Raw genomic sequence first — 27,601 nt, 5'->3', positions numbered from 1 at the left:
GAACTTCACAGAGAGTTAAACAGGATCGTTCTCTGTCAGTGTCATTGTATAATAAAAACAGAAAATCTGTTAAATCCAGTAATTGTTCAATTTTCTTTTCATGTAATTCATTGCCTCAGAGTAAGGCTTTTGGAAGTTTATTCTCTTCCAGATGGTGAAGTATCTGACATGATTGTGAATTCTAGTGCAAATTCAGTTTAAAAGTTCCACATTGAATGTATCCTTTGTTTTTAAAGTGACAATATGAAAACATATTTCAGTGGAATACAGCATTAAGGTTAGAAACAATGTCCTTACTAAATTTAGGAATGTATGGAGCATGCTTGGAAGCACTCATATAAAGTTAGGAATGCATGTAACTCCTAACTGTGTTCAAACAAGCGGTAATATTCTACCAATCAAAGCAGAAGCTGCAGTTGTCAAAAGTTACAAATATCTTTACAAAGACAGTAACTGAACCACAAAGTTGTGACTACACTGATACTGGATACAATAGCATCTCTGTTGTCTCTCCGTAGCCCATTACCAGTCAAACTTTTAGGAAAGTTTCAGCCTTGAGAAAACTACTTCGTACATCAAGTCTAGTGCCTCCTGCAGGATGGCAGAGTAAACCACCCCAAACGTGCCACTTCGGCGTAAGAATTATTCTGATCTGAAGCCAACTGAGAGGAAGCAGATACAAGGAAGGCTCTCTGCCCTCCCTGATTTACCTCAAAAGAGGACAGGGACATGAAGGACAGAAGTTAATCACTGGAGACAATTTTAGATCTTTATCAGCCGAGAGGGCACCAGAGGGATCTACATAACAAACTTCACCAACTAGATCTTCTCTTCTGTTAGTTCCACCACGTGTTTACCTTCCCAAGATTTGCTGCCCTAGAAGTTCACTGTCCTTTCCCTTAGTCTTGTCACTTCTCTACAAATGCACTGTTCCTTGGTTAAGAGGCTACAGAAGCCCGAGTCCTAATCATCCCTCTGAGTTACTCATCTCTGGGAGCTCCCACAGGCATGTGTGTTATGTGTGCTGATAAACTGCTTTTTTTTTTTTCTTTTTTAATCTGTCTTTTGTTAGAACCCCAGCTGGAGAACCTAGAAGTATAGAGTGAGAACTTTCTTCCCTCCCCTACACTACAATAGTATTAATGACTTTACAAGAGTGTTCTAAATTTGTTTGCATTTTGTTCAAAATCGATAAGCAATCTGTAATCAAAGTATTCAACTAATGAGTGCCCCAAATCTTCAGCTTTTGAAGCTTTGACATAAATCATTGTGCAAGAAGACATTGAACTAATGAAAAAGTAAAGGAGAAACTGATTAGATTAAATGATGAGAACTCAAATGATACACTAGATTTCCATTCTGAAATCTATAATTGAACCTCAGGAATATTTCAATTTGTGGGAAGAATCTTTCAGCACAACTGTTATTTTTAATTAGGAGTTTTTATATTGATATCGCAAAGAAATATAATTGGGAAAACTTCTGATTTTGCTGTATCTAAATGTGGGAAAACTTTCAAAATATGTATAAATAAAAATAACTTATTTGGCAAGTTCTGTTTTGTAAAAATGCTTGTCAAAGAAAAGTTCTCTAAGTGAAGCAAAAAAAAAAAAAAAAAACCAGTACTTGGGATAATTCTCTGTCAGAACTATTTGCTCATTTTAATTAGAAAAAGTTAGACTTGAGATTACTTTATCAAAATCTTCTCTAAACTTGCTACCAGAGGTAGATTTTCTCAATTAAAAATAAGATGATCTGCAGAGAAATATCAACTGGAGGTGTTAACAATTTTAAATGTTTCAGTCACACTACAACTTTGAAGGAGACTACAGGCAACTGTATTTTTTTAATTAAAAAAGAAAATAATACAAACATATATTTTAAACAAAATGGCTTGGGAGGAGGAACCAGACGAGGACCAGCAACGTCAGCACCAGGAGTCAGAGTCTGGCTTTGGGATCAAGGGCCAGGGTCCCTCCCAGGATGACATACAAGGAGGAAGTGCTCTAGCAGAGCAAGTCGCGTCAGCGTCCAGCTGGCTGGACGTAAAAGAGTAGGGAACGGGTAAACCGGTGCATCCTCTTCTGAGATACATACAAATCACTCTGAGCATCTTTAAAATGCTGTCTTGGTCAGGTGAAGGAATCACTGGGAGGACGGCCTAAAGAACAACATTTGGGTCCCTGTTTTATAGCGATGCCACTGAGAACACACTGAGAGCTGTCACCAGGCTCTGTCCTGCCTGGGCGAGCCTTCTCCACCACACCACTCAACCGTGAGCCTGTACAGCTGGCACCCGCATTCTGTGCTTCCCATAAAAGCACGCTTATCTCAGTTGGGGCCCCTGGACCAGTTCCTCGAGTCACAGATGACCTCAGTAAATATCTGCTGAATGAACAGACTGACTGACTTTTAAGCTCTCTCTATGAGCGAGGATGTGTTAAAGATCACAGATGCTGGACTAACATTGCTCGCCCATGATACTGATATTAGCAGATGCTGGTGTCTGTACGCACACTTCTGCACACCACTGTGTGGGTGTCATGGAAGGACTATCACGATAGCACATGAAGTAGCCCTTGGTGTTGTGAAAATCTACGTCTAGATCTAGAAAGCCTTAACATTCCATTCCCAGTGCACTTCAGATACAGGGTTTAAGGCCATGTTTTCTCTGACACAGAATTTGTCAAATTAACAGGTAACAGAATCAACACATCATGACCCTTACTTCAATAAATAACTTGTCTGCACTCCAGGTTATTGAGACCATTGCTTATTTGGTTGCAAACAGCCCTACAAGCTGTGGAAGCCACAAAGCACAAATCTGCAAATATTTAATTCTGAGCGTCGTGGGAAACACTAGCTACATACATGATGTTTACAGAGGGCGAGGCGGATCAGGTCGTTGCTTACCTCTAAAGGACTATCCCAGCAGTTTAAAATTTCTGAGGATGTGAATCAGTACAAATATTACTTGCAATAGACAGAACTTCTTCCCCTCAACAAGTTTATAATCAATTGTTAATTATAAGGCTAAATTTGTAATTAAAAACAAATGCGCAAATCACTCACCATACTTTTCTAAGCAAAATTAGCTCCTTAAAGACTATGTGGACATGTATTTCCAAAGAAAATGGACCTGAAAAATAACGCCGGACCATCACCCAAGTCCTAGTGAGGGCTACTTGGATGCTTTAGGAATACAGTCACTTTTTAACATCCACCATCAGAAAATGAACTGTTTAAAAACCAGAGTTATAACATGCAAGGTTGACCTTAACGGATGCAAAATTGGTCCAGAAGGATTTGCAATATTGTCCTACTAGTACCAGCGGGGGCTGCTGTGCACCCGCAGTGACAGTTAAATGAAAAGGTGAGGCATATGAATTTCATGCACAAGCAGCTGTAACATCTCCAGGAAGCCCCGCTGAAGCAGCCGCTTGGATCTGAAATCTACAGGGTTCACTGCAGGAGAAATGAAGGTCACTGACTGACATTAAAACTGACACGACTCACATTTCAAAGTACCAATGTTGATAAAATACTTCTTCTGTTTTTATAAGTCACTGACCCCAAACAATATAGCTGAGTAATCTACCTCCTATGAGTTGGACTTTGAAATTTGACTTTCTCCTTTATTCCTATTAGTGCCTTGAAACTCTCCACTGATTTCAGGTTAATTTATTTTATTTTATTGTTTTGGAAAATTCCATTAGATTCAGAAGGGATTTTTTTTAACAGGAGAGCATTCCATATAAAAAGAACTTGTTTTGTGTTTGTCGTGCTGCATGAAACAGATTTGCCTTAATTCAAACCAGCAAACATTTATGTAAATCTCTTTGATGCAGAGACTTGTGGAGGACCTTGTGGCATCAGTCACATTTGCACGTCAGTCAGGCTTGGACCTCGTCCTTCAAGCAGCCTACAGCTCAGCAGAGCAGACAGACATGTACACAGTTGTTTTCTTCAACTCTTACTGGGTTTTGAACTCTTTGTATCTCACTATACTGCTGGTATTTTCCTTTTCACATGCAAACCTACCTTCCAACCTCACAAGATAGATTGCCTTTTACTGTCCAGAGAAAACTGGGACCATGCCGGGGTAAGGTGTGATGAGAGAAAAAAACGATGTAGATGACACAGAACTTGGTGTGTGGTTGGTTCAACCAGCTCCCTGTGCTATGACTAGATGTCATTTTTAAAATGTCAGCCTCAGTTTCTTCGTATGTTAGATAGCTGTTCAAATAATTTGCAATTAGTTTAAGTAGAGTTACAGGTTATTAAGCACCCCTTTTGAATTTCAAAGGAGGCAATGCAATGACCTTTATGGAAGCTTTTACCCACATGAAGGATTCTCCTTTCTGGAAGGGTTTATAGCAGCTTTCCCTCAAGACTGGATCAGATTTAGGTGTGCCAAATTTTTTCAGGAAAGAATTACTCACAGCTTAGGTAGAGCAACCCCCCCCCCCCCCGGGGCCTGGGCGCAGTGTGAAGCAGCCTGCTTCAAGCTGGAAGACATACCTTTGAAGTTTCCTCTTTCATCTTAAAAAGTTGTAAGACACTTCATTCCACTACAGAACATGCTCCTGTTAATTGTAATATAAATTTGGTATTCTGATTTATCTTTCTCTAAACTGCTATGTAAAACGGACACTCGAAGATACACCAGTACTTAAAGGAAAGTACGTTTTGTTCCTGGCACGTTACGTTACCTAGGAGTATACATACTATTTGGGTTTAACAAGAGAAATTTACAGATCTGTGCACTCAGAGAAGGTCACTGGTGCTGTGACACACACATACAAACTCCAAGGATTTTTCCATTACAGAAATAAAGCCACTTACTTAAAAAGACCATGTTAAAGATTTCAATTAAATTCTACGTGAGTATGTCTGTAGTCTCTGACAATGCTCTTCAGAACCTGATGACCCAATATAAATCGTAAGTTCCCATCTGACGTCAAGACGTCGAGAGAGTTAAATCGATAGAAGATAGCCATTAAGTAGCGTCTCAAAAATTAGACAGAAAAGGAACATATATACTAATTCTAAATCATAAAAAGGCCAAATATAACCAAAATTAAAATGTGAATTGACAAGTGAAGCTTAAACGTAACAAATGCTTTCAAAGGGAAAATGCCTCAGACTCCCATTTCTCATCTCTCTTTGTTAAATGACTAAGTGAATTCATACCAAAGCACTGTCAAATGGTGGTTAAACCCCTCTCTCCCAGGGACACCAAGCACAAGTCCAAACAGACTTTTAGGTAAATCTTTACTCATCTCCAAGCCCAAGCAAATCTTTTAAGTGTGGAATCCAAGGCAGCATTGCTTCTATAGGTTGAATGAATCATTAAGACAAATTTGAAAGCAAGAAAATTATAAAAAGCATTTACATCAAACAACAATGGCATCAAAAACCTAAGTCTTTACTGGAAGAGTTGAGGGAAATGGCAAGGGAGCACTGCTGCTGGACTGAATGTCCTGCTGGGAGGTGGATTTTAATACATGTTTCTGGAAGGCTAAATTTTGACTGTATACATGGTAATTTTTTAGTTTGTCTTCAGCTTTGTAAACTGGGGAATAATAAATAGAGGTGAGAAGACGTAGAGAGATGCACTGGGCAGCCTTGGAAGAAGCAAATCAGAGGAAGGGGTGGTGCCTTTTTTCTTTTGCCAAATGATGTTATGGTAATGATTTTTCTATTTTGTATGTTTTCAAGTTTTATATTTTTAAATTTTAGGAAGAATCATTTTGTAAAGTAAGAAGTAAACAATCTTATGGTTACTGGGGAAAGGGGGTGGGGAGGGATAAATTTGGGAGTTTGAGATTTACAAATGTTACTCATCATATATAAAAATAGATTTTAGAAAGTTTCTTCTGTGTAGCACAGTGAACTATGTTCAATATCTTATAATAACCGTTAATGAAAGAGAATATGAAAGCAAATATATGTATGTATATGCATGACTGGGACATTGCACTGTACACCAGGAATGGACACACTGTAACTGACTGTACTTCAATTAAAAAACAAATCACAGTGCAGAAATACTGCTTTCCCCCCGGGGGCACCTGATAGCGGGGTAAGCCTCAAGACATAATACTAGTGGGGGAAGGAATACAAGTGCCACTCTGGCATCGCCCACATCATTTTTATATGGCTGAATATTGTTATTCCAGTTGGGGTATCTAGGAATGTGATGTAACTTTCGATTTAATTTCTATTGGGAATACTTAACATTATAGCCATTCTACCTTCAAGTGCTGACATGTCTGTTCTTGGCTCAAGTTTTTGCTTTGTGTTCAATTTGCTACTTTTTACTCATACATCTAAGACTATCAACTGATGACCTTGTGTGAATGAAGATCAACCCACCACTGCAGGTAAGTAGAGGGGACTGCAAGGCCAGATGGCAGATGGGAGCCTGCTGGTTCGCAAAAAACCTCAGGATGTTTTGGCCCTCACATAGTTCACTTTTTTAAGAGAGAGGAAAATACTTTATATACAATGTAAACTCAAAAGATACAAACCATGTATCTGAATTAAATTTCAGCCTAAAGTCTGGAAATGAATAACATATCTATTTTATATGTTTTCCTACATATTACAACCACATATGTGTCACTTGGAAAGCAGTGTCATTGAAAATTTCATTTTTTATTTCTGCATCTGGCAGCAGACAGGACCACAAACAAGTGCTTTCTCAAATGATAGGATTGATTTATAAGCTGTGAACAAGCACTGTTCCTACCTTCAGAAGTTTTTCAGAACCAGTCAGAGCCTTATAGATTACCAACTTCAATTCTTGGATTTCATAAGGAACTTGGAGGCTTAAGAGATTGTTATTTTGCTAAGGTCAAAAAGTTAGCTCAGTGGCACTGGAGCTCCTTGAATATAAGTTATTATACACTTGGTAAGAATTATTATTAAGGAAGTAGATGAAATGTATGTCAATCTCTTTTTACACAAAGGTATACGTTTGTAAGCACAAAAATAAGTACTTGCCTTGTTATCAATCCTCTAAAATCTATTTCACAGGACAGAAGCAGGATACATGCTTCTGAACTCATTCTAGGAGGCCAACGTTACCTTAATACCAAAACCAGACAAATAGAAGAAACCTACAGACAAATATCTCTCATGGAGATACAAGCAAAAATACTCAACAAAATATAGCAAATCAAACCTAAAAATATACAAAAATAATTATATACAGTGGTCAAGTGGGATTTATTCTAGGTATGTAAGGCTGATTCAACATTGAAAAATGAATTAATGTAATCCATTATATCAACAGACTGAAAAAGAAAAATCACATTATAATATCAATAGATGCAGAAAAGAAATCTGACAAAATCTAATACCCATTCATGATAAAAATTGTCAGTAAACTAGGAATGGAGGGGGACTTCCTCAAATTGATACATTCAATCAACAAAGTATCTATGACTAATGCCATACTTAATGGTAAGAAACTTGAACTTTCCCAGTAATATAAGGTACAAGACAAGAGTGTACTCTCTCACTATTCCTTTTTTAACATCATACAGAAAGTCCTAGCTAAAGCAATAAGGCAAGAAAACAAAATAAAGGTGTACAGATGGGGAAGGAAGACAAAAAACTGTCTTTGTTCACAGATGACATGATCATCCAAGCAGAAAATCTAAAAGAACTGATACAAGAAAAGCTGGAAATAATAAGCAATTATTGCAAGTTTGCAAGGTACAAGGTTAATATGCAAAAGCCAATTGCTTTCCTATACACCAACAATGAATATGTGGAATTTGAAACAAAACCACAATACTATTACATTAGTACCTGAAAACTGAAATACTGAAGTATAAATCTAACAATATATAAAATAAAACCTATATGAGGAAAACTATAACACTCTGATGATTAAAAAATCAAAGAACTAAATAAATGGAGGTGTTCTATGTTTGTGGATAGGAAGACTCAATATTAACAGGATGTGGGTTCTTCCCAAATTGATGCATACGTGCAATGCAATCCTAATTAAAATCCCAGCAAGTTATTTTATGAATATCAACAAACTGGTTTTAAAGTTTAGATGGAGCAGAAAAAGACCCAAAATAGCCAACACAATACTGAAGGAAAAAACAAAGTTGGAGAACTGACATTCCCTGACTTCAAGACTTACAATGAAGCTACAGCAATCAAGACAGTGTAGTATTGGTGAAATAACAGACATGGGTATCAGTGGAACAGAACAGTGAGCCCAGAAATAGACCTTGTAAATATAGTCAACTGATCTTTGACAAAGAACAAAAGCAATACAACAGAACAAAGGTCTCCTTTTCAACAAATGACACTGGAACAACTGGACATCTACATGCAAAAATGGGCCTAGACACAGACCTTACACCCTTCACAAAAATTAACTCAAAGTCATAGACCTACATGTAAAACACAAAACGATAGAACTCTTGGGAGATAACATAGGAGAAAATCTCGATGACCTTGGGTATGACACAACATTTTAGATACAACACCACAGCCATGATACATGAAAGAAATCATTGATAAGCTGCATTTCATTAAAATTCAAAACTTTTGCTCTGCAAAAGCCGATGTCAAGGTTATGAGAAGGCAAGCCACAGACTGAGAGAAAATATTTGCAAAAAACACATCTGATAAAGGACTTATCCAAAATATATAGGAAACCCTTAAAACTCAACAAAAAGGAAACAATCTAATTTAAAAAAATGGCCCAAAGACCTTAACAGACACCACACCAAGGAAGACATACAGCTGGCAAATAAGCATATAAAAAGATGTTCCACATCATATGTCATTCCGGAAACATAATTTAAGGCAACAGTGAGGTATTACTACACAGTCATTAGAAAGGCCAAAATCCAGAACACTGACAACATCAAATGCTAGAGAAGGTGGGGAGCATCAGCAACTGCCATGCATTGCTGGTGGAAAGGAAAATGGCACAGCCACTTTGAAAGATAGTTTGGTGGCTGCTTACAAAACCCTTACCATATGATCCAGCAATCATGTTCTTTGGTAATTACCCAAAGGAGTTGAAATGTATGCCCACACAAAAACCTGCACATGGATGTTTATAGTAGCTTTATTCAAAATTGCCAAAACCTGGAAGCAACCAAGACATCCTTCAGTAGGTTAATGGGTGAGTAAACTGTGGTTCATCCAGACAACAGACTGCCATTCAGTGCTAAAAAGAAATGAGCTATCAAGCCATGGAAAGACCTGGATGAAACTTACACGCACATTATTAAGAGAAAGAAGCCAATCTGAGGAGCGTACATACTATATGATTCCAACTACATGGCATTCTGGAAAAGGCAAAACTATGGAGACCATAAAAAGTTCAGTGGCTGCCAGGGGAGAAGGGCAGAGCACAGAGAATTTTTACGGCAATGAAATATTCTACATGATATTATAATCGTGGATATATCATTATATATTTGTTTAAGCTCATAGAATGTACAGCACCAAGAATGAATCATAAGGTAGACTATGGACTTTGGGTGATTACAACATGTCAGTGTAGGTCATCCTTTGTAAAAAATGCACCATTTTGGTGAGGATGTTGATAATGGGGGAAGCTATGTATGTGTGGAAACAGGAGGTATATGTGAAATATCTTTAACTTCTTTTCAGTTCTGTTGTAAACCTAAAACTGCTCTAAAAATAACACTTTAAAACTTCTTACCTTGCATTAGTAAGATAAGGAATATACAGAAAACTATTTACAGATAAATTAACACTATTCTCTGGTTTCAATCTAATATGCAGTTAATTATGTCTAATTTGACAAAGGGCATATGGTTAGTACACAAGTGAAAATAAATAAAATAAACATAAAGTATAGATACCATAAGACTGTTTTCAAATGTGCAATTAATAATGACTTTTGATTTACTTCCAGGAACATACAATATTTTAAATCAAAATCAAAGGAATATACTTAAATTCATAAGTCGGTAAACTTTATATTAATAAGGACACACTGGTATTATTTATAATGAATGAGAAAGTAATTGCAGAGGCCAGATCTGTTTTTCAGATTCTTCCTAAACCTTTCACACTGAGAAAGTTTGCGATACTCTTCTCCCACAACAGAAAATGCAAATAAGTGAAAAGTGCTTGAACTTACTCGTAACAATTTAGAAACCAAATATTAATGAGAAAAATAATGTCCCTTCAGAGACTAAAAATATGAACATAATACTGGAGCAGATGTAGGAGGGAGCCCTCTCAAACATGGACATTCACAGTCTAAAATGGTGCAACCTTTCCGGAAACAAATTTGGCGATATGCATCAAGAACTTTCAATGTGTTTACCATTGCCCTACTATTCCAATTCCTATGACTGTGTTCTTAGATTCAAAGCATGGAGCCTGTGATTTCTGTAAAAGGATATGGAGTTTGGTCTTACTGAGCAATAGGGAAATGACTGAATAGAGTCTTCCCATATAGTGGAATCTTAGGTACCAACTAAAAATGTGTTTTTGTGGAATATTTCATGACAGAGAAATTTTATCATGATGCCATGTTAAATGTAAAAAAATCACATACAAAATAATACATACAAGGTGATTATATATGGCAAACATTTAGGCATACTTAAGATACTGGAAAGAATTAAACCAAAATCTTCTTAACCATGAGGGTAAAATTTCTACCATTTTAAATAAATTATTTCTAAAATTAAAAAATGAAGTATGAGTTGGGAAAAAACCCACAACCATCAGCAAAGCGCAGATGCAGAGTACTGGAGTGGCCTGGTGCAGGCTTTAATGACATCCGTCTGTGTGAATCTGCCCACTTAAGAAGAGTCATTTTCACTATCCTAACAGAGGGCATTCCTTTGCTGCCTTAAATGAGAAGGGGCCTTATTCAATCAAGCGTTTAATTATACATACACACTTAAATCTAACTGAATATAGTAGCTTCCATTTATAAAATCGCCCAAAAGTAATAACAGGAATTTTTTTATTGCAAGAGGCAATATTATTTTCCCAGGAATTATCTCCTTGTGTATCTGGGAGGTGACTCATTTACTTCGAAAGCTGTTGTGAGTTATTCATATAAAGGTGACAGCTTGGCAGCAGGAAACACAGAGGGCAACGCTCATAGCAAGATAATATGATCTGCACTACATATTTTGATGCCATCTTTATCAGCTTTAATGGAAGGTTCTAAAATACTGGCTGGTGGGCTGCACTCTGACTAACAAAAGTTGTTTTGAATTTCTCCTTTGCAAAATTGAAAAGGGATTTTTAACTGCCTATTGCTTTCAGAGCAGTCAAGACCTCGGTTTTAGCACTTTCCAGTTCCTCCCCTGAAAAAGCAGAAGAGTCAGCTGTCCCTCTTGCATGCTGCAGCGCCGGCCTCACGCGGCCATTCGCCGCGCCCAGGGCGGCTGAGACCTGCAGCTCAGGCTGTGCCCTGCGGCTCCCTCCCACAGCAGGAGCTAAATGTGCAGCAAAAGTAAAACATCTCATTTTTCCTTCCTTCTTGGGAACAAGTTTGTTCAACAAAAGTTGTTAAGGTTTTTAGGCTTCTATTAGCATTTTAATTTAAATTTATTAAGGGATAGAAGTACTATGTTGGAAGTATTAACATTCACCGAACATGAAATTGTACAGTTTAAATCAACTTTAAAAAGCCATGTAAGCACAGTCCCAAAGGCCAAAGAGACAATGCTTAAATGATTAGGGTAAATAGCTGTCTTTGCTTAAAAGGTTGGAACAGAAAAAAAAAAATCTTTGACTTTATTCATTAATTCATTTTGGCATTTCAGTAAAAGTTGTTCCTGGTGTCAGGGCTAAGGCCTGTCTATTGCAATTTCACATCTAGCCAACCTCCGAGCATCTGTGATAAAGCTCATTCCTTTTACTCTGTTCACGTGAATAGCGCCCAGCAAGGAATTCTCCTCGCAGCCGTCCACTCTGCAGCGTCAACAGGCTCAGGGCTTTCTGTCGTCCTTGGTTCCCAGACCACAGTTCAAATCTAGTCATTAGCCTTTTTCCCCCTAACAGGTCATCTGCGCAGTTTACTTCTGTCACCGTTTTCACTGAAATTAGAAATAACCATGTTCCAAACTAGCTACATGTTTTTATTTGGGGACATGAATATCTGTCAAGCACCAACACAAATAGCGACAGGTGTGTGGAAGAACTGACGTGCACGGAGAAGACGTTTTAAAAGTAAGATGTTAGGGCCACCGAGTCCAAGAATTAGTGGTGTTCATAAATTGCTGCTGCATTCCTAATGTTGTTTAGCACCGTGTTTTCATCTACTTTAGAACTCACTGATATCAATACATTTGTTTATATTTTAATAACACAGAAGATTTCACTAATTTTAGATATAAATTGTTTCACTTATAAGCTAGGATCCTACCTGACTACTGACTACCTGACTAAGGATTTGGCAATTTAAATAGTTTCATCACATTAAAATATACCCCAATCGGGTGGACAGCATCAGAGTAAAGAAGAAAAGAGAAACCGCTGAGGAAGGTAGGTCCTTGCGGGAGGGCACGGTTGGGAACGCAAGACGTGGAGCGCGACTGTGTTTTCAGACCCTTACCTGACGTCCGTACATGTTATGCAGGTGATGCCGCGGCTGTTTGTTGTGATCAGGTTCAAAGCTACTGATGTTTCCTTGCCAGAGGTCGGGTGTGCTCCACATTTAAAGAAAAATTCCTGAAAGAATGAGAAATACAATTACATACACGGAAGCCAGCTGGCCGTCTCCCCGCCTCTACACATTTCCACAATAAAGAGTCCCTTCAGGAGGAGGAGAGATCTAGCGTGAGAAATGAGTTAGAAATAAATCGTCACATCTTTTGAGGGGAATTAATGTCTTTGTGCCAAAGTACTCAGCACCTTTCTCAGAAGGGTCCAAGCATCTGCTAGTCTTTCCTTCTTTCTCTCTTTCAGCCAGGAGCTGGGCATACCCTGCACCCCCTGCTCACCTCTCACTGTAAGGGAGCCTGGTAGAATAACAGTGTGGGTGCAGGAGGAAGCCTGAAATTGCATCTCGAAAACGACGAAGAGGTCCTTCAGACCCTGAGCAGTGAAATGACTTGCCCAAAGTCAAACAATCAGAGGGGAAGCCAGGAAGTAACTCAGGCGTCTTAAACAGGAACTCAGTACTTTTTCTATGGGGTCACCACACAGCTGGGCAGTTAGCAGCAAGACTACAGCGCAGAGCAAGAAATGTAGGGATCCCAACGGTCACAAGCACGTGAGTGACGCAGACGTGCAGAGGAGCAGAGTGTGGCTCTCCCCTGAGCTCAGAGCCAGCCCTCGTTTCACCCTCTCAGCATCCCAGGGCTCCCGGGAGACCCGTGCCCACTCCCCATGCCAGGCAGCTCAGGATGTCTTAGATGCACCGCCTCCCTTCTGAGCTCACGTCCCAGACCTGTCCTGCCCCGCGCTCCTTGACCTCAGCTCTTCATAGAAGTCACATCCCTTTGAGGGATGATATTCTCCCTTCTCAAACAGAATCTTTTTTACTTTTCTTGTTTTTTCCCTCTGCTTTTCCTGGATTTGTTCACACACCCCTTCCTCCTCTCACACACCAAGGTGTTTGGCCGGTGAGTGCTCTGCTTCCTGTTGAGCAATCGGTGCACCTTCCATGACAATAATACCCATGAAGTTCAATTTTCTGCCACTGCAAAAATTCCATACAAATGTAACCCTGGCTTATACACTTCATCCTCAACTCCCTTTGTGTATGACCACTTGGATATGGAAAGTACTTTCCCTTTAAACACTAGACCTGGTGTCCACAAACATTTATGAAAGCACCCTGTACTGTGTTTTCAGCTTCACAGGTCATATGTCTTGCTGCACTGCTCAGCTCTGCATACTGTCTACAAGCAGCCATGGACAATATGCATGTGAATGGATGTGGCTGTATCCTAATAAAACTTTATTTATAAAAACATGTGGCAAACTGGATTTTGCCCACAGGAAGCTTGTCCACCCCTGCAGTAGACAATGAGCTATTTGTGGAATGTCTTATTCACATTTGTATCCTAACAGTATCTGGCATAGGACAAGCATTAGCTATATTTTCTCAAATTAAAAAAACAATCAACAGATGTATTTAATAAATGCTACCAGTGTGTCTTTATACATTTGACATCACCACCCTTAATCTGTCTTTTCCCTGCTTGTTACCAAGCTAACCTCCCCCTCCTCTGAGCTGAGACACAGCGATACAGTGAGCCGCACCTGTGGGTCTCAGAGTCCAGTGTGCATCAGAACCGCCTGGTGGGGGGAGCTCGTTAAAGCCGACATCACTGAGACCACCCCAGATCTTCTAATTCAGTAGTTCCGACATGCGACCAAGGATTTGCATTTCTAACAAGTTGCCAGGTGATGCTGTTCCTACTGCTCTGGGACCACACTCCTGAGAACCATGGAGTTGCAGCAACATTAGTGGTAAAGGGAGTAAACCACATTCATTCTCTCAGGAGACAACAGCTATAGCAGACCTTGCTTATACCACAGCTGGAAATTATGCCGCAGCTCAGGTAAAGTGTGCTCCTCTTCAAAAATCTGGAGTTTGTCTCGAACAGAGAAATGTCCCAAAGCCAGGTGTTTGGAACCCAGGCTGTTCTTAGCTACATGTGTCTTACCATCTCCAGATGGTGTAGCAGCTAGTTAGCCAGAACCCATCCCAGCTGGGGCAAGTGCGACAGCATTCAGCCGCCCCCCCCACCCGGCCTGCAGGCCTCAGCCCCGCAGGGGAGGGTGAGCCCACGGTCCTGTGATAAAGGATGGCGCACCGCGCATCTGACGGGGCCCTTTCGGGTGCGTCTCCGGAGTTCTGCACGGCTTCCCCGAGGCAGCGTGGAAATCGTACTGATTGTTTTTGTTTTCTCTTTTAACATGGAATGTTACTCTTTTCACTTGAGTTTTTGAAATGATAGAAATCCTTCAAAGGTCAGTTCAAGGATATTATGAAAAAGAGTTAAGGCAATTCTTGACCACCCAAACAAGAAGTCTGAAGGGCATGACCGACCCTTTCAAAATACACTGAGCTGGCTGTGACTGCTTTTTGCAGACATGAAAAAAAAAAATCCTCACTCATAACGAAAAGTAATTCCTCCAAAACAGCTGAGTTGGCTGGACTATTGAGAAGGTATTTCATATACAGATAAATAGATAGATAGTATTTATATTTTTTCTTAGCTTGCAGGAAGCTACTGGTAGACATTCAGCTAACAAATCACAAACTGCTCTAACACTAGATAAAACTCAGCCAGATAAAATCCAAAATCCCTTTTATTGGAGGTGGATTTTTTTTTTTAACAAACAATGGTATCGTGAGTTACAAATATTTGAAAAATTCCAGTAATTCATATGGTGTGACAGAATTAAAATACAAATTAGCAACTCTACATATAAAATATGCAAGCGTCACCAGTGAATTCAGCATCTTCTCCGCCGGTTTTTATGAAAGGAGGTTGTTCTATAGCCAGAGTAGCAAAGATGGTGGAGGGTCCAAGACTTCACCCCGCTTGCAAGCTAACAGGTTAGACTGCCACCATCTCATGGATGCTGGCAGGAGACACAGGCTTCTGGGTCAGAAGCAAAAACTGCCTGGCTCAGAGCCCAGGCAGAATGAACTACGGGCATCATGATTACGCCTGTTCCTCTGCACCTCAGCTCCCAGGGGATGCAGTGGCCCAGCCAAGTTAGATGCTTCACATACAGGGCTTCTGCATCACAGCTGAGGACCCTGAGCTTAGGGAACCCACGTCTTTTATAAGGACCTTCCCTTTGTCCTAAAGGGAGACACTGTCTTTATGAGACTGGATAATAAGCTGGTCCACTTTTACCCTAGAGAGAGCCACTATCATTATTTTCCAGGTTGTTCACGAAACAATTTCCTTGAAAAGATTGTCCAGGAAAAAAGGGTGGTTAGTGCCTCTATCATAAGATGTGCAGAAACCGGAGAGAACCTGGAAAAGTATCTCCCATTAGCAACAGCACCTTTTCCTGCAGGCTGATCAGCAGGGCTGCCTGGTCGTCTCCTGTCCTATACAATCAACGGGTTAGCATTTTCCAAGTCTTTCTGAGATTTGTAGGCTGCATTCAAAACGTACAAACAATAAAGCAAAACCGAACAGAATTAAGAAGAACTTTTTAAAAAAAGTCTATCGTGGGTTTTTCAGCCTGCTTACATAGAGTTGTCATCTCACAGCTGCATGATTCTTTTGGAGTAATTGTCTACGAATTCCGCTTTTCCGTGTTTTTTTTTTTTTTTTTCCCCTCTTTGCTGTTCAGATTGAAAAATCAAGGCTGCCAAAGCCAGAAAAATCTTCCAGCTAGAACTCAGGAGTGTGGGCAGGAAGCCGACACCACCGTGAGAGCTGGTCGTCACGGCATGACACCATCTGATTCCCACAAGGGGCCCAGGAGACACCTCAGCCTGGGCTAGGTGACAGCGGTTATGCCCCAGGGCCTGGCTGCTCGAGGTGGCATTACGCTTTTCCAGTGGGTGCCAGGCTTGACCAGCAAAGTTGCTTCTATGTCACCAGAGATACAGTCCCCTGTGGCTGCAGCCGGGACACGTTCTTGTTGATTGGGGGACACCTGTCAATTCCAGTGAAGGTAATACAGGATCCTTAACTGTGGAGAAATAAAGATTTCAAAGGGACCCACCTATCTTTCACAAATGCCAGCTTACAGGTAAATCAGCTACCAAAAAAAAAAAAAAAAAAAAAAAAAGAAAAGAAAAAGACCCAAAACAAATCAAGTCCCATTAAATTAAACAAATTCTTCCACCTAACCAGGAGCTATCCATCCCACTGGCGGGCTCATTTCATTTGTACCCATGCACTCAATTCTGGGAAGACTTAATTAACTATGCAACTAAAATCTATGACAATAGTTGGCCAGTTTTTTTTTCCAAATAATAGTGTAAACTATTTTTTAAAAATGAAAAAAATAATCCCAGAGTAAGACCTTAAAAAACGTTCTTGCCTTTACAGTGTGACTTTGTTAAATGCTTTTAAATCCTTGTTAAATAAGGTGAAAAGCACCTTATTAGTACTAAACAGAAGATCCAAACTCCAACAGAGTTACATTCTTTAAGTTCTTAGAAACATACATTTTTGCCATTTCTGTGGACAAGGCTATGATTCTGTCCTTCCATTCTTTTATCATAACCCACCCGTCCTTTCCTTTCAGACCATAGAGGCCTGGCCCTCTAGCTAAATCAGACCTGTAAAAACAATGGTATAGCAAGGGAGGGGCCTGTGAACATTTCGGTTCAACTGTTGGAAGCCACCTCCTTTTCCTCACGCCACTCTGCCACCAGACTCAAGGCGCTACCAGTGTCTCTCACAGACAAGATGGAAAATAAACTGGCAAAATCTGAATTAGATTAATATCAAAAACTTGATTAAAAAAAGCTTATCGAATCAGTAGCTAATTAGTCAACTTCAAAAACAAATTGATATGTTTCAAATTTCTGCAGCTTACAACTCCCGTCTGGCAGGCCCTGCTTGTCTCAGACACAGTCTAGTTCCACAAACCTGCAAAACAGCAGTGAGACCTGACTGTTCCCGCCCTCATGAACCTGCTATCAGCTTTCCTCAAACTTCCTAAAGTTAACACTTTTTTATAGCCGTTGCTTAACAATGCAGTGTTTTCCAAATAAAAAATTGTGCCTATCTTTGCAAAAGGAGTGGAAGCCTGTGTTGGTCTCCAACTCCTGAAAGTTTGATAAAGTAAAAGGGACAAGATTTTCACTGGAGGCTGCAATGGGTCGACAGTCTGCACAGAACAAGTCATTTGCAGGGCTCAGGGCCAAGTTAGGGGCTGAGTCCACACCAGGTAGTTCAGCTGGGAGAACTGAAGGCTGAGGTCTAGCTGCAAAGGCGGCGAAACTCAGAACTAACCCGGGGCAGGAAACACCCTGACATTAGCAGCTTCCGGGGCTCCGACCTCAGAGGAAGAAGGTACCGCAGCTGCGCTGCCTGGTGAGAGCGGGGAGGATAAATGAGATGCAGCCCCTGCCGGAGGCGCCTCCGAGGAGAAAGAAAGGGAGAAACCTCCTGGCTCTGCCCTCTTTCCGCCCTCCCACCTCCCATCAGGCTGCACTTGGGCAAAGCCGCCTGAAGCAGGAAGAGGGAGTCTGGGGGCTGGGGTTTGCCTAGGCCCAACCTGCTTCCCCAGCAGACAGGGGAGGGGCAGGTGGCCCCGGGAGGCCACCAGCAGGAGGCAGAGCCAGGCCGCCAAGTCCGAATTCTTCAACTTGCCCTCTTTGTTAGTGGTGGCGCATTCTAATTCGTCTCCAGAAAAGCAAAAAGAGTCACGTTCAGATATGGTTCTGCAAAATGTATTAAATAAAGACACATAAATATTTCCATTGTCTGTTTAGCAAGTTTAAATTCAGATAAACCTGTCAAAAGATTACCCGCCCAAATTTAAAGAAGGCTGAGGACACAGGGGCATCGCTGTTACTTATGAGAAAACTAGCAATAAGCATTTCACACCCGTATCACAGAGGTCCCCACAGTCACCACGCTACGACAGACAAGCTGTCACTTCGAATCCATCCAAAAGCCTGTCCGGGGCCTAGACATTCTGTCCGCAGCCAACAGCAAGCAGACATGCCCGCAGACGCTGCAGCCTGCACGGCCCCTCAGTTGGTTGTTTGCAGACTTTTTTTGTAAGAAGCAACTGCCAGGTTTAAGTCTCATTATCCATTCTGGAGTCTCATTATTAATGTTAATACTACAGTTTCAATTTTCTCGCTAAAACATGACAAATTCAGCCCAATTACCAGTCTCTCTGCCTGCTGCATAAGAAAAGCCTGTAAATGAGCGGCGCCACGACCCGCCCATCGGCGCCTTTATCTTGGGCCCTAGTCTTTGCTCTGCCACCCTCCCTGTGTGGTATGTGGTCCAGGAAGTAATGACAGAAGCTCGGATATAAAGTAACTGTGTGATGTGTTAGGTTGTGCGATCCTTGTAGAATTTGCTGATTCAACAGTGCCAGCTGTAAAGTTAGGTTACACCTAATTAAGTAAATAAAAAAATGAAATCTCGAAAGTTACTGAGTCTGTTATCACGCTCGATGACAAGTTTGTTTTCTCTTAATATGGTGTTGATAAAGCCTCTAGATGATGTGCAAAGTTTACCAGGAGAAGGAAAATCAATAGACTCCCACAAAAAGCAAAACCATGTGAGACCTTAGCTGAGAAAAGTCAGTTGTTGCCTGTAAACACCACCCCACTGCCAAAGCCTTAAGGAAGACGTTCCACCTCCTCCAAGGCCAGTGTTTGGTTAACAACAGAGAAATAGATGGTGTGCATGTACACAAACACGTGCACGCACACAGCCATGCACGCGGCCTGCCAAGCCACGCCGTCCTAAGCAGGAGGAAGCCTTAGGTGTGAGCCCAGCAAGTGCGCGGCTTTCCTCCCTCGCCACCACCCAGGTCCAACGGCGTGGCCATGTTCACAGCAATGCAGCTACTGCTACATTCCAAGGGTATTTTTTGAATTTTACCTTATTACCCAAGATAAAAACAGGCCTATTACCTGGTCCAATGTATAATGCAGAAATAAAAATAAAAATGAAATTCTAAAAGCCAAAGGGTTCTGAAAACACGAAGCTTTAATTGTTTTTTCTAAATCTGGCATTAAAATTTATTTATGGCAAAACCTGACATGGACTGGCATGACCTTATTTCTAATCTATATTTATGCAACCTAGTGCGACTATTCATGCTTTTCACTGCAAAATTGCTATTTTAAGAAATGACAGGTGTAGACATTCCTGGAGATATTTCAGAGTTAAAACATATGAATTGCATAATCTTTCTAAAATCGAATAAATTCTAAATTTAAAACACTTCTGGCCCCAGGGTAGCAGATAAGAGACTATGACTCAGCAATATAAAACTGTCTTAATTCCTACCAATTCAGCAAGAGGATCGGTGATGTTCTACACAGGCTTTTATGTGAATCACTGCGGTGGTACCTTTAGTTCAGTCCCAGGAACAGTTTTAGTCTACTTGAAATATGTGCATAAATAAATCCATGTGTACTTGCATTTCCCTTTAGTGCCAGATATAAACAATTTAAGCCATTTTAATGCCACATACCTTCGAGAAGTCTAACTTCAAAACAAAAGCCACAAATACGATGATGATCATCTTCCCCCTACACCTGGATGGTAAGTGCTTCAATTTTCCTTGACCAGGTTTTATTCATTTGTCATACTACTCAGTCATAATTTACTGTTTATTATTTAAAGAATAAAAGAGGGAGTTGTTGAAGAAGACATTTCAAATGTTTCCTGAAGAGTCAACTGAAAGGTTTGGGGTCATTACTGATGGTTATGAAGTGCATAAGTTTGTGTAAACGGCTTTGTTCAGGCAGGACAGATACAGTCCCCACTCCCAGCCCAGCGTTGCTCAGACCCGCTCGGATCGCTCTCCCTCCCTTCCTCCTCCTCAGCCCAGGATGAACTGGCGTCTCTGGCTTCTCAGCCAGTACACAGCATCCCCCTACCTGCAGCCACAGCGACAGAACCTGTCTGAGAATGAAGCCAGTGCTCAGAAGGGAACAGGGACAAGAGATGGAGAGACAGAGCCCAGGACAGCATTTCCGCCTTGGGTCCAGCTCTGCCTGTTTCCCCAGGTCACTAGTTGATTTACAGCCACCTCAAGTACTAACCATGCTCCCAGGGATAGTCCCCCCCCCCCCCCCGCACCATGTTTACTCATTAAGAGACAAGTGTGGTATTTTCTCCTTGCTCAGCCATCACCCAGGGGCTGGGGATACAGAGGTAAACAAAATCCCTGCAAGAGCCATAAGCCTGAAGGAGAAAGAGACACTTCAACAAATATTTGCATGAAATAAACACATGCTAAATACCTTCCAGAAGCCTGAGCACTCAGCTAGGTCGGGCGACAGAACAATGAGCAGCTCATGGGAGAATGAGAGGGCTCAGCTTGGAAGGGATGTTTCAAGCGGGTTTTAAAAGGTAGGAGTCCGGCAGGTGGAGATGGTAGAGAAATGAGCACAGGGGCAAAGGTTAGAGCTTGTGCGTGGGGTGGGGAGGTGGTGTTCAGTCTCAGTGCTTGGGCAGAGGAATCATGGAAAAATTAATAATGGAAAAAACCTGTGATTCTTTGCACACGAATTCTGGTCCCCTCCCATCAATCTGCGAGTGCTCTTGTAGCCTGAAATGCGCCGCTGATGTGACTCTTCACTGTCAATCTTCAACCAAAAAATAGGTGTGACAGCAAAGAACAGGAAGCATGCCTATTTCTTTCTCACCAATTTTGAAAGCTCACCATTTCAAAACAGGCGTTTGTTGAACAGCCATCTGACTGTTTACCTTAGCAGTGCACAGAAACTTCCAAGACGAACTCCCACACGAGCTTTCAGACTGGAAGGCCAGGATTTTCCTCTTCCCTTAATTATCTTGGAGAAAGCCCTCATCCCAGTGGTTGTGCCCTAGATAATCGTCAGGGGAGACTTCTGAGAGCCAATGCTTTGACTACGGTCATTCCTATCTCTCAGCTTGGGCATAATCATCTTGCTGTCCACATTCATTAAAGGCCCTCGACGCCAGTCTTTCTGGAACTCAGGCACAGCTGTCAAACTTGTGTTTATTCCGTAGGGTGCTGTGAGCCGAGAGCACCCTCGTGGCCAGAGAACACAGCTTTCCCTGACACCTAACTTACTCCGAGGAATCACTAGTGATTCCGAGAGAATCTGGCTAATGATTTACATCCACAACAGCAGTTACGCCTCTTTCCCAAGGTCTGACGTTCAGTTGACTAATTAGTTGCTGCACTGTGGTCACACTTTCCCTGGACTTCCGTCACCATCCCAATAATGTCTGCAGATGTCGCTTCTTTCCAGCTATTTATGTGCTATCGTCTGCTCCGTGTACAAGTTGAGCACATCTTTTCTTTCAATTTTGTAGCCTAGCCAGGCAACAAAAGACAATATTCATTATTCTAACTGTGCTTTATTTCCTCTAGAAGCCAAAGGTCCCATCAGCTCTCCTAATGTGTCAGCTTGAAGGAACATAATGTCACCACAGCACTTGCTAGTTTCATGTTTCAGCAAAGCCTTCCAGCTTCTGTTCTCAGATAAACAAAATGAGATGTTAAAATATTTTGTTGTTACCAGAATGTTTCCTTTTGTCATTCCGATTACATGAGTTGACCTCCAGGAAAGGGTACAAAAACAAATATCTGTTAGCTGGTAATAATCTGCAAGAAACTGAGGAGACGGGTCATAATTTTGAAAATTTACAGTGACTCATGATCCCTTCATGATTGTGTTCCCAGAATTTTCTAGGCAATCTCTACAAGTTGGCAGTTATTTCATGCTTACTTCTAAATGTGCAAAACACTTACTTCAATCAACAATGGTAAATAAAGTAAAAGAACAATTTGATCATATTTTCCTGGTTCCTAATCCTCCAGATTAAGCACAGGGGCACTGAGCAAGGTCTCTGAAGTCTTGCCAACACTCACCTGGCTCACCATCAGTCCCTCCCCATGGCCCAGTCCCCTTCCCAGGAAGACGTTTTCCTGTCCCCAGAAGGCTGCCCTCTTGCTTTGGGTCGCTCGCACATGATTTCCCGCTACCTGGACTGTCTTCCTTCTCCCACCTTCGCATCTCATTCTTCTGCCTTTCAACCCCCCGAGTGTCCTTCGTGCCTCAGCTTATGTGTCACCAGCCCTCGAAGCCTTCCTGACTGCTCGGGGCTGGGTGAGAGATATTTCCATGTCACCTACTCGGTTTCTAGCCTGCTCTGTGCTTAGCATCTCTGAAGCCCTTGCTCTGTGGTACTGAGGTCACCTGCTTGTCTAGTGGACCCATCACCAGGCAAACGAATTGAGGGCCTCTCACGCCGACACCTGGCACAGGGCCTGGTACACAGCAGGTGTCAGAGTGGCTTAAAGGATGAGCTCTTCCAGAGCATCTGAAGAGTAAGACAGGGAAGAGCGCAAGAACCCTCAGGGGGCCAGAGACATGCTCCGGGGGAGAGGTGGGTGGGAGATTCTGCATCACTGCTCTTCGTGTTCCTGGGATTAAGTGCCCCTCCTCCGTCTTTGGCTGCCCCGCACCTTCCTCCGAGCTTTGCTGCTGCTGCGGCTCCTGCTGCTGAATAAACCACTGTGCTGCTCATTAGGAAACCAGCCCCCAGTCCCCGGGTCCAGGGGTAGCAGAACAGTGCTGTCACTTTTCGCTTGAAGCTGGAGGCTGAGAAATGCAGCTACGGCAACTTCAAAGTGTCCAGTCTGGACGTGGAAAGGGCAAGAGAAACATATTTTTTGGGAGCAGTAATTCACAAAGTGATACTATAACTTGGCTTTGGCTACAAGGAGAGAGAAATATTGAACAATAAAAAAAAAATCCTAGCTTTAAAGCATTTTAAATGAGTTTAGACTTGGAATCTAAACTTTTTTCCCCTCAAAAGCCCTTGTTTCTTGGGCAAGTAGAATTTAAAGCTTCTTTTTATTCCTGGTTTGTTTATTGCAGGCAGCACAAACAGCCATAAACACTCCACCTAAGAGAAAACTGGGCAGAGGAAAGTGCTTTATATACTTTAATAGTTGCTTGCATTCTCTATATTTATTTTATTTCCTCATTAGAAAAGGAAAAAATAAAGTACATTTTGTAAATTTACCTATGAACTATACACATCCAGGAAAACTAAGATGAATAGAACTAGGAAATAAAGGTTACACAGTGATTTTTTTTATTAAGACGATTTTTTTTTCTAAGAGTTTTAGGTTCACAGCAAAATTGAAAGGAAAGTACAGAGATTTCTCCTACACTCCTACCCACCCCATGCACAGCCCTGCTGTTACCAACGTCCCCACAAGAGTGGAACATTTGTCACACTGATGAGCCTCCTTGAAACAACAAACCACCCGAAGTCCACATTCACATTATGGTTCATTCCTGGTGCTGTACATTCTATGGGTTTGGGTAAGTGTGTAATGACATGTATCCATCATCACAATATTGCACAGATTTTCACTATCCTAAAAATCCTCTCTGCTCTGACAATTGATCCCTCCTCCATCCCCAAAGCCCTGAGAGCCACTGATTTTTTAAGTCTCCATAGTTTTGTCTTTTCCAGAATGTCATATAGTTGGAATCATACAGAGTGTACACTTCTCAGATTGGCTTCCTTCTCTTAGTAACATGTATGCAAGTTTCTTCCAGGTCTCTTCATGGCTCGACAGCTCATTTCTTTTTAGCCCTAAATAACAGTCCACTGCCTGAGATGAACCACCATTTATTTATCTATTCACCTGCTGAAGGACATCTTGGTTCCTTCCAAGTTTTGGCAGTTTTGCAGAAAGCTGCTATAAATATCCACGTGCAGGTTTATTAAGCTATTATAATATAAGTCAAAGAAATATAGCATTTGCATACAAATACATAAATTAGCCAGTGTAACAAAATAGAGAACCTAGAAATATCAGTAAATATATATGCAGCTTATATGACAAAGTTGGCATTTCCATTCAGTGGGACAGAGATGGGTTATTTGATAAATGTGGGTAAAAATGAACACCTAATAGTTGGAGTGAATAAATGGTCACCCATCACTAAAGAAAAGAATTCCTAATGGATTAAATATCTAAATATGAAAACAGACAATAAAAAGTTTAATGAAATATTAAATGGGAAAATGGGTGAAAATTCATATAACTTGCAATGGGAGTGGTGAAGAGAGCTTCTTTGGGAAAATATAAATTGATTCTCTCCTATACAAAGGGAAATGCTCTTCATTTCAAAAATTTATGCAATGTAAAAGGACAAAAATTTTATACAACATATCATGGACAAAGGGTTAATATACCTGCTCTTAAAAACGTTTCTGCCAATTACTTTAGAAAACAGCAAACAACCCAATTTAATACCAAAGTGTATGAGATGGAGAATCTAGAAAGAGAAAACACAAAAAGGCTATAACGTGAAAGATGCTTACCTTGACTGGTGGTCAGGAAAATGCTAACTGAGAGCAAGAGCCCAGAAATAAACCTACGGATTTAGGGTCAATTAATTCCTTTGACAAAGGAGGCAAGATTACACAGTGGAGAAAAGACAGTCTCTTTAGCAAGTGGAGTTGGGAAAACTGAACAGCAGCATGTAAATCAATGAAATTAGAACACTCCCTCACACTGTACACAAAAATAAACTCAAAATGGCTTAAAGACTTAAACATGACACCATAAACCTAGTAGAAGAAAACATAGGCAAAACATTCTCTGACATAAATCTTAGCAATGTTCTCCTAGGGCAGTCTACCCAGGCAACAGAAATAAGAGCAAAAATAAACAAATGGGACCTAATTCAACTTATAAGCTTTTGCACAACAAAGGAAACCATAAACAAAACAAAATGACAACCTACAGAATGGGAGAAAATATTTGCCAATGATGCAACTGACAAAGGTTTAATTTCCAGAATATGTAAACAGCTCATACAACTTAATAACAAAAAAACAAACAACCCAATCCAAAAAAGGGCAGAAGACCTAAACAAGCAATTCTCCAATGAAGAGATACAGATAGCCAATAGGCACATGAAAACATGCTGAATATTGTTAATTATCAGAGAAATGAAAATCAAAACTACAATGAGGTATCACCTCACACCAGTCAGAATGGCCATCATCTAAAAGACCACAAACAATAAATGCTGGAGAGGATGTGGAGAAAAGGGAACTCTTCTACACAGCTGGTGGGAATGTAGTTTGGTGCGTTTGGAGATTCCTCAAAAAACTAAAAATAGACTTACCATATGATCCAGCAATCCCACTCCTGGCCATATATCTAGAGGGAACTCAAATTTGAAAAGACAGATGCACCCCCATGTTCATAGCATCACTATTTACAGGAGCCAAGACATGGAAACATCTTAAATGTCCATCAACAGATGACTGGATAAAGAAGTTGTAGTATATTTATACAATGGTATATTACTTAGCCATAAAAATAATAAAATAATGCCATTTGCAGCAACTTGGATGGATCCTGAGATTGTCATTCTAAGTGAAGTAAGCCAGAAAGAAAAAGAAAAATAACATGATATTACTCATATGTGGAATCTAAAAAAAAAGAAAAAAAAAGACACTAATGTACTTATCTACAAAACAGAAACAGACTCACAGAAACAGTAAATAAACATGGTTACTGGTGGGGGAAGGCAGTGAGAAGGGATAAATTGGGAGTTTGAGATTTGAAAATATTAACTACTATATATAAAATACATAAAAAACAAATTTTTCTTGTATAGCATAGCATACATATAGCATACACTATCTTGTAGTAACCTATAATGAAAAAGCAGATGAAAATGAATATATGTATGTATATGCATGAATAAAACATTATGCTGTACCTCAGAAATTGACACATTGTGACTGACTACACTTCAATGAAAAAAGAGCAAAAAAGACATGCCATTTTCACACATGACTTTATCAAATGGGAAGAATCCAGTGCTAGTGAGTGTGTGTTAAATGTGAACACTGTGTTAGAGGGTGAGAAATGCCTCAACTTCTTTCGAAAATTGTCACAGCAGTTTGGATGAAAATTTTAAGTGCATGTATTGTTTTAACCAGGTATTCTGAGTCACAAAGATAACAGCACCAGTGCATATTAATTTATTTTTGGGGATTTTACTTCAGCATAGTATGTAGGACAAAAAAAAAAAAAAAAGAAACCATCAAGAGCAGATTTGCTCAATGTTTATATTATGGAATATTACGAAGCCATTAAAATGAATGCTGGCTGTATGTACATGTATTGATCTTAAAAGCCTTACAGCAACTGCTATTAGGTGAAAAAAGTTATGGTGAAATAAATAGTATTATTGCCACTGCAAGAAAAAGAATTCAAACACCTATACAAAAATATGTTTTTTAATTAGCACAGAAAAATATATAGACGAACACACAAAAAAGAGTTCACATTAATCATCTTGGAGGAATGAAACTGGGAGAAAAACTTTATTTTCTTTATGTATCTCTTGTTTGAATTGTTACAAAGGACACACACTCTTAGAAAATAATGTACTTGAAATAGACAAGTGATCTTTAGCAGCAACAGAGCAAAGGCACTAGACTAGAGGATGCATTTTGGAGGCTGTTGAAGGGTAGAAACTCAGGGGGAACAAGGCAGAAGACCACGCTAGCTTGGGAGCCAGAGGCAGACCAAATAGGATGCTGCACTCCTCAGGGGATAGACGGCTTCATCCTGAAGGGTACGGGCAGCCATGAATGATTTTAAGTAAGCAAGTGATGTAGTCAGGTTAGAAATAGTGCAGACATTGTCTAGTTAAAGAACACAAAGAAACACTTTGCACTCTTCCCTTTGGAACCAGAGGTCTCCTGCCCAGCTCCCAGAGTGTATGGGAAACACTAACCTGCAGTCTGGTTACCTGACCTTTAGTATATGACTCAAACAAAAGGTTCTTTTGTGCTTTATCAAGCCACCAGTCCTTTCCTTTAGACTGCATTTATTATTATCTTTTGGGCTGATAAGCCAAAATGTGGTCGACTGATCAAAAATA

At 40.6% G+C, this 27,601-nt stretch overlaps 1 protein-coding gene across 3 annotated transcripts in view; it reads right to left on the bottom strand.

The window, feature by feature from the left end:
* PRKN (parkin RBR E3 ubiquitin protein ligase) overlaps positions 1-27,601 on the bottom strand; it is a 1,163,425-nt gene that overhangs the window by 529,240 nt on the left and 606,584 nt on the right. For all 3 annotated transcript variants that reach the window (XM_074368037.1, XM_074368038.1, XM_074368036.1), the window contains exon 6: positions 12,596-12,711. In XM_074368037.1, coding sequence (XP_074224138.1) covers positions 12,596-12,711 — 116 coding nt within the window. The remainder of the gene's footprint in view (positions 1-12,595; positions 12,712-27,601) is intronic.

This window comes from Camelus bactrianus, chromosome 8, assembly GCF_048773025.1.
Source record: "Camelus bactrianus isolate YW-2024 breed Bactrian camel chromosome 8, ASM4877302v1, whole genome shotgun sequence".
In the NCBI taxonomy this organism is placed as follows: Eukaryota; Metazoa; Chordata; class Mammalia; order Artiodactyla; family Camelidae; genus Camelus; species Camelus bactrianus.
Note: the sequence above shows the minus strand (reverse complement) of the source record. Positions and strands in the feature narration are given on the sequence as shown.